The 7,409-nt window shown below is 40.2% G+C and overlaps 1 protein-coding gene and 1 non-coding gene across 3 annotated transcripts in view; one reads left to right on the plus strand and one right to left on the minus strand.

Moving 5' to 3' along the window:
- The first annotated feature begins 771 nt into the window (after positions 1-771).
- On the plus strand, positions 772-853 carry TRNAS-UGA. The gene has a single exon. It is a non-coding gene; the product is annotated as a tRNA-Ser (tRNA).
- Positions 854-6,076: 5,223 nt separating this feature from the next.
- The window catches only part of DNAJC12 (DnaJ heat shock protein family (Hsp40) member C12), an 11,297-nt gene continuing 9,964 nt past the window's right edge, over positions 6,077-7,409 (minus strand). For both annotated transcript variants that reach the window (XM_042863140.1, XM_042863139.1), the window contains one exon: positions 6,077-7,191. In XM_042863140.1, coding sequence (XP_042719074.1) covers positions 7,097-7,191 — 95 coding nt within the window. In that variant the 3' untranslated portion in view covers positions 6,077-7,096. The remainder of the gene's footprint in view (positions 7,192-7,409) is intronic.

Consider the following 7,409-nt stretch of genomic DNA (forward strand, 5'->3'; position numbering starts at 1 on the left):
AATGATAAAAAGCATTTACTACGTACTGCTAAAGTAAAACAAGATCACTGAGTTCTTTAGTACTATGAAACAGTTGTGCTTCCTCATGTTCAGCTCTCCTGCATAACCCCCTGCTCAGGTTCCATAGAAAGGCCCTAAAAGCTAACGGGATGAGCCTATTTTAAGATCTGTATAATCTTTCCCCAGTACCAAAAGTATTGCTGGCTTAACAGATTTTTTTAGATCAGTAACTCATACAAAATGAAACGGGCCAGGGTGGAATTACACCCAGTACCACTTTGGCCGCAGTTTAAAAAAAGTCATACGATAGAGCACTTTTTTAATACCTCAAAGAACAGAACTAGCAAAAAACAGAAAATGGTATAAAATAATCACAGTACAAAAGCACATGCTGATACATAAGCAGTTCATAGGCTCTCTGCTGAATTCAGAGCGCTGCTCCCGAGCATGCCTGATTTTGAGGAGCAAACAGAGCCTCTTGTCGCAGACTGAATAAGCCAGCGGCACGGAAACCGATGCTTATTTTCCCGAGATTTATTTAAAATAACCGAATCCGCCGCCAAATGTAGCGTGGGCAGAGCGAGAGCGGCATGGCTCAGCCGAAAGCCGAAGCAGGTCGGCCACTGCCGGCTGGCACGGCTCGGCCGCTCCGCTTAGGGCGGGGCGCCGGGATGCGGCAGCTCCCATTGGCAGGCCGGCACGCTCGGGGAGGGGAGAACCGCAGCAGGAAGACTCGATAAGGATGTGTGCGCGGGGGCTGTGCTACAAGGAGCAGCGATGGCCGAGTGGTTAAGGCGTTGGACTTGAAATCCAATGGGGTCTCCCCGCGCAGGTTCGAACCCTGCTCGCTGCGGCTTGGATGGGCTTTGCTTTTCTTAAGTCATTTTGTTATCTTTGTTTCTCGTAGCTTCTTTCGCTGCTGAACGTGAGCTTATTCTCCTGCAACTCCTTCGGTAGTGGTTTCGGAGCACTCCTTTGCTTTTATCAAAACAAAACCAAAAAACCCAGAAAGCAGTATGTCACAAGGCAGATTTCCAACATGAGAACAAAAACCACCTGTGAAAAACACCAGCAGAGGAGGGGGGGCACTGAGCTCTCCCCCCACGGCTCATCACAGCGTGGTCCTCTGTGGCCAGAAGAGGCAGTGCCCTAGTGCAGAGCTGGGGTTGTTCTCCTGCACCGTGTCCTACAGCTGACAAAAATAAGTAAGCATTTCCCAGCAGCAAACTGCTCTATACCGAATGTATTTCCTTCATCGCACTTCCTTTTTTCATGAAGGAAGCTGGGCTGATTGCTCCCACATTTCCAGTGCAAGGGAATAAATACAGTGTCATCTCTTCTTATCATTTATAGCTTTCTGCTCATGTGCACATACAATTTTAATAGTGAGTTTCAAATAACAAAGAAGAAACACAAAAATTCCTTTTCATTTAGAAGAGCTGATTTTGTTTAATTCTTCAAGGATGTAAACTCTCTTTTGTTGGTGTTTTTTAACTTGAAGATCACACATCCTGCTAATCTGGAACAGATGTGAGAAGCTCTGTTTTGTGTAATGATGTTTTGGGTAACATTACAAAATAATAAAAAGCTTTAAAAGGAGTCAAGAAGTGAAACACATTGGGTGGGCTGTTTTCTTCTCCACTACAACTCTGAAATTTTTCCCAGACTTTTTTTAGTGACTACTTTAAAAATCTCATTTCCAAAATGCATATTTTATTGTTTTATAGATCTAAAGACAAAGCACCAACCCAATAATTACTTATCAGAAAGATCTCATCTTCACTACGTCATTCCACTGGAACTTCGCTTGTGATAGAAGCATCAAATGCCAAAACAAAGGGTTATCTTAAATTTTAAATGGCAAAATAAGAAGTCAGTGTGTCAGAAAAGCAGTGCAAATCTCCTGCTTGAAACTGATTTTCCCTAAATTTCGCAGTTGAAAAAAAAAATCAACAAGCAGGAGCAAACACTCAAGTTATTTCACACCCACACTCTTCACTGAGACTTATGAAATTGTTCCCATCAAGACCCCGTAGGGGAAGAGCCATATGGTTTCAGTTGCAGTTACTTTTTGTAAGGGTATGGTTGTTTTCAGTAATTACAGAAGAAAGAAATTGAGGACTGTCAAACAGACTACTAAGGCTATACGCGTATCAGCAGCACTAGAATCTTGGGTTCCCGTCTCTCCTTTGTTTCCCTTTTCAAAACTCAACAATAAGAGAGTGAGAAAAAGCAGAACTGAATCCAGTGCTGGAGTCCAGGCCTCAAAAGCTACACATGAGCATAGCAACATGCTGTTCTATGTGTCTACAACTCTGCACAATTTTCTGCCTCAAACCTGGCTCAGGGTACATCTAGCAGAGGAATGCTTACGATATCCAAGCTCCTTTTTGTCATGAGCTATCCATCCTGAAGCAAGGAATTTTGTCCTTTGGAAGTAATAGGTCAAGCATAGTCACAGGAGCCCAGGAAAAGACTCAGATATGTCGGAAGTGAGTACAGGTAGCAGAGTACCAAACTCACCAAAGTGCAAGCAGCTGGAACAATCTATTTCTCCTCTGCACTTTACCACGCATGATCCAGCTCCCCTTCCCCTGTGTATCATTCGCACATTGTTGTTAGATCAGAAAGGAGGAGAGCTGGCAGTCAGATACCAAGCAGAAATCTGGAGGCACCATAGAAATCAATTGCTAGAAAAGCACCAGCTCTGATAGTCCTGATAAGTCTAGTTTCTGTAGGGGCTGAAATCTGAGTCAAACTACATCTCCTTAGAAGTACTGCAGCCTTTTGGTGCAAAGTCCTTAGATAGGTTCAGAGAAGCAGCTTTGACAAAGCAGCATGCAAATCTTTTTATCAAACATGCTGAAAGCTATACTGCACATCAAGAATAAAAATTATCTGAACACTGACAGCAAATCCCCTCTTTTAGAAGTAATCCTTTTCATTTGCTGCCACACCAAAAGAAGGGAGCAAGAGCAAAACATTGAGAAGAAAAAAAGTAGTTTTCTGCAACTTCCACCACCTGTGACAGGTTGTGATATACACCAGTGACCTGAGACTCATAAAGCTTCTCAGTCTCCATGCTGTGCAGCATTGTGATTATTCAGACACAATCCTTTCAAAGCTGGGACAAGCAGAAAAGATCATGAGTCTTATTTTCATTAACATGAAAGGAAGAAACAAGTATAGCAAAGGTAAAAGAGCAAACATATACAGTGCACACATCAAAGTAGAGGCTTGGTGACTCATAGCTGCAGGACAAGAACATACACTGAGCTGCAGGAAAAAACCAGCATAAACTAACCGATAAGCATCATCTCATCTGACAGGGACAGAAGCTGATGGCTTACAAGTTGCTTTATCTTTTGCTGTGTAATTTCACCAGTTTTATAACAGCTTTGCTGCTTACCTTCCCAACAGTGGTTTCTTATTTCAGGATATTAAAGTGTATGATAGCAATGTTTGTGGTCAGGAAATTAAAGGTAGACAATATCTGTTTTAATCATCGGGATATTTCTATTACATAGCTTATGAACTGTATTTTTTCTTCTTTTTTTTTTTTTTCTGCCTTTCTGAAGAATAAAACAGCCATTCAGGAAATGACCTTACCTATCATCCAGCTGTACTCAACTTGAGCTTTTTAAGTCCTATATTATTTGTATTCATCAACATTTTAATTCTCACATTGCCACTTAGGAAACATTAGCAAAATACTTAGCAAAACAAGAAGTTTGAGAGGGACTAGAATACTCTGTCTTACATAGTCAGAAATTGCACAAATCCAGGAGATACAGGAATTTGAAATATATTAATTTTTATAGTACAAGACACACCAAGTCAGATTCCCCAGACATCCAGCAGTTTCAGAGCTCTTTTTTACCTATGCAAACAATTCATAAGAAGAGCTAAACAGGAAAGTAGGACCTCATCCTCCAGTCCTTGCATGTGGCCACCCCCTCCCCAGTTTGTGGCTTACAGCTCCTAATCATCACACACCACCTGTGGCTGTTGCTGGCATTTCACAGCTGTCACCATTTGGCAAATGAAGCTAAATTCTTCCTTTGGCCACTAAAAAGCCACTGACACCTGGCTGTTATAATTACACCTTTTCAAAGCTCAAAGTGACACAGCATACAACCCCTCCATCAGTTTATGTCTAAGCATGAGTCTTAGTCAAGTAGGTTATGTGCCTACCAGTGCAGAGGCCAAGGCATTACCATTATCACAAGCAACATTACATAGGCCAGTGCATCTTCCCATGCTACTAGCAACCAGGCTTCAAAACCCAACTAGATGTATAATTGAAAAAAAATAAACACCTTCTGTTTGAGAAGGGGTATGGGTAAGGTCCCAGTTCATCAAGCACTGAGTAATTTGTCAGGTGCCCACTGTTTTCCTTTTAATAATGAGGGAGAACGAGGGTGCCCAGTCATTCCAATTAACTGTTCTTGCTGGCCAGCAGGTGACGTCCCACCACTACTGCTCCAGAGCAGAAACAAGCTGCACAGATTCCTCCTGTTTTCCAGTACTACTGGGCTTGCTAGGCATAACACCAAGACGCAATGGAAAGCACAGCAGTAACAGCAGGGTAGCAAGGTCCTGGTCTGCAGCAAGTGAGGATACGCTCAAATGCAACAGCTGTAGTCACAGAAATAAAGAAAAGAAGCTGCTTACCCTTGGAAAGCCCCAGGTACGCAGGAATCTCCATCAAGATACCTTCACCTCCATTGCCAACCCTTAAGTGAAGGTTGGGAAGGGGTGGCTCCTGGCTCCAGCCCTTCCAGTCATTCAGCTGCACTGCATGCACCTGAGCTCCCCTGGGTTGGCCCTGCCTTCCCACAAGGTGCTCAATCATAGTTCAAGTTGTGACTTAGCATTTCTGCTACAATAGGAGCAGGTTAATTCAGTTCTATTTGAAACACAAAGGAATTGGAACTTTTCAAATATACAAGTAAGTGTAAGAAATGTCTGTATCAGCATACTGGAGTATCAGTTAATAATCTGATTTCTTCATTAGGGTAAAATATAAGATTATTGGTCTCTAGCAGGTATGTTGCAAAATGCGGGGCTCAGAGTCTTCCTGATATCTGCAACTATTCATTTATAACAAATATCCAAGGGTGTTTTGGCAAAACAGACCACTTTGAATGACATGAGAAACAGTTTTATTGTTCAAAGACCTCCTATATGCTCTCATGTCGATTAGGTGCCAAATCATCCACTAAAGCACCCTCTGCAAGTGAAATGGGGAGGAAAGGCTGATCCCAAATAGGCCAGTTAGTTGTATTTCCATCTTTTCAGAAAGGAGAGAAAAATAAATTACTTTGTATTCTTTACATGGACTAGTTATTCCGTTCCTCTCCTTTCACCTTATTTATTGTCCTTCCATGATAAAATGGATTAAAAGTCTTTCTTGAGCAGATACCTTTCCATAGAGAAAAAAGTAAATATGTAATAATATTTAGCAGATATTACAAAGAATTATCACTATCATCTGTTTTCAGCAGCAAAACACACAAGGGAAAAAAAACACAATAATTTCATATAAGCAGGATGATGCATTGTAAAAATAGCTGTCACTAATGATGTCAAAGTAGGATCAATGTAGCTGTAACAATAGAACACCATTACTTTGAGCTTTCATAAACAAGTTGGTGCAAGCACTACTGGAGTTACCACTGGTGTCAGCTCCTGTAAAGAAAACTGACATCAGAACAACAATACAAATGTATCTAATGGTACATACACATTATCTGTATTGCAGTGGCAGGTATTGACATTACAGCTTGTTGCGAATAAACACCAAACAGGAGCATGACAGGACAGTCACCACATCATATTACTGGCACAACAAGGCCAAATGTGTTTCTTGAGGAAGAACAGATGTCATACAGTTGTCTCCATGTTGAGAAAAGGCCACAATTCTTAGATCAGAATTTTCACAGAGATTACCAGTATTCATAACTGGACTCCTTTAAGTGTTTCCCTGCTGATGGGACAAGTAATAAGAAATTCAAGAGAGATCTGTGAGGAGCAGAGTATTTCATTTAAAAAAAAAAAAAAAAAAAAAAGAGAATCCTTTCTGTATGCATGTAGTTTTATTTGTTGCTGTCAGAATCACTTGCCCACACAAAAAACACAATGTCAATTAGCTGATGTATCAGTCAGGATTACAAAAAAAAGGAAGCAAATGCAAAATACACACACAGAATTTGAGAAGTCACTCAACATTTCAAAAACTTATCACATAAGATTTTAAACATATTAATGCAGGCTGGCCTGATTCTTCATACTTAGGGTCATATCAGGATTTTGTATGCTGTTTGTGAGGCCGCCCAAGGGAAGAAAGTAACTATTACACTAGGACAATGCTGGCATACATACTAGAGGTATCAGATTTCCACCACCAAATCTTAACAAGAAGAGTTTCTGTCCAATAAAGCAAGGCTCTGGAATTGCCTTCTAAAACAAGCATTTGGTGCAAAAAGCTTACCTATTATGATAGAATGAAAGTGATTTTTGAGAGTACTTGATCCACTACAGTCACCTGCTGGATAATAACAAGGTTCTTACTTTATTTATATTGCAAAATTACAACTGTCCAACAAGTTAGGCTTGTAATAGTATTGTGAATGCATGCATTACAAATCACTGCAGTAAGTACAATGCAATAGAGAACCAAAGTACATAGTTCAGAACCAAGCAGTTTTAAATTCATTGTCATACAGCTTTTGGTAGATTGTCATTTAATATAGTAATATCTTGGAATCTAGCATTGACTTTTGGTTCTGCTGAGAATACAATTACTATTACTACACAGTATTTAAAAACACAAGAAACAACATACAAAAAATTAGATAGCTACACCAAATCACTCTACATTAATACTGAAAAGGGCTCTGCTTACTGAACCTTATTAAAACAGACCTCTGCCTGTAATACTCATAGAATGTGTGTTAACAGATACAGACGTTACATTTATTCAGACAACATTCAAAGCACAATGAATGAATACAAAATACAAATAACTTCAAACTGCTGCAAAAAATACTGAATTGTTGAATAGACGACCTCACACTCCTGTGTATTTTGCATTTTAGATTTCATAGTTTCTGAATTTCCTCAGAAGATCTGATGGGGCATCCCCTGACCAGCGGAAACGTAAGTGCCAGTAGTTTGCCTCTGAAAATCCTGGGGAGGGGGAACAAAGAGAGAGAAAGGCAAACAAATTATTACAAACCTATAATACTAAGTTGTTTGAAATAATAAGTTAATCTTCCCCCCAAAAGCAAGTCAAAAATTAATCACTTTCAAGTGCTCTTTACTAGCAGGGACTAACCTCTGCATTCTTGGCACCATTTGAACAAGAACCAAAGCAAACACCAAATTTCAATATATATATATATATA

Source organism: Lagopus leucura, unplaced genomic scaffold, assembly GCF_019238085.1.
Source record: "Lagopus leucura isolate 7727_CA_CO unplaced genomic scaffold, USGS_WTPT01 Super-Scaffold_739, whole genome shotgun sequence".
NCBI classification, from domain to species: Eukaryota; Metazoa; Chordata; class Aves; order Galliformes; family Phasianidae; genus Lagopus; species Lagopus leucura.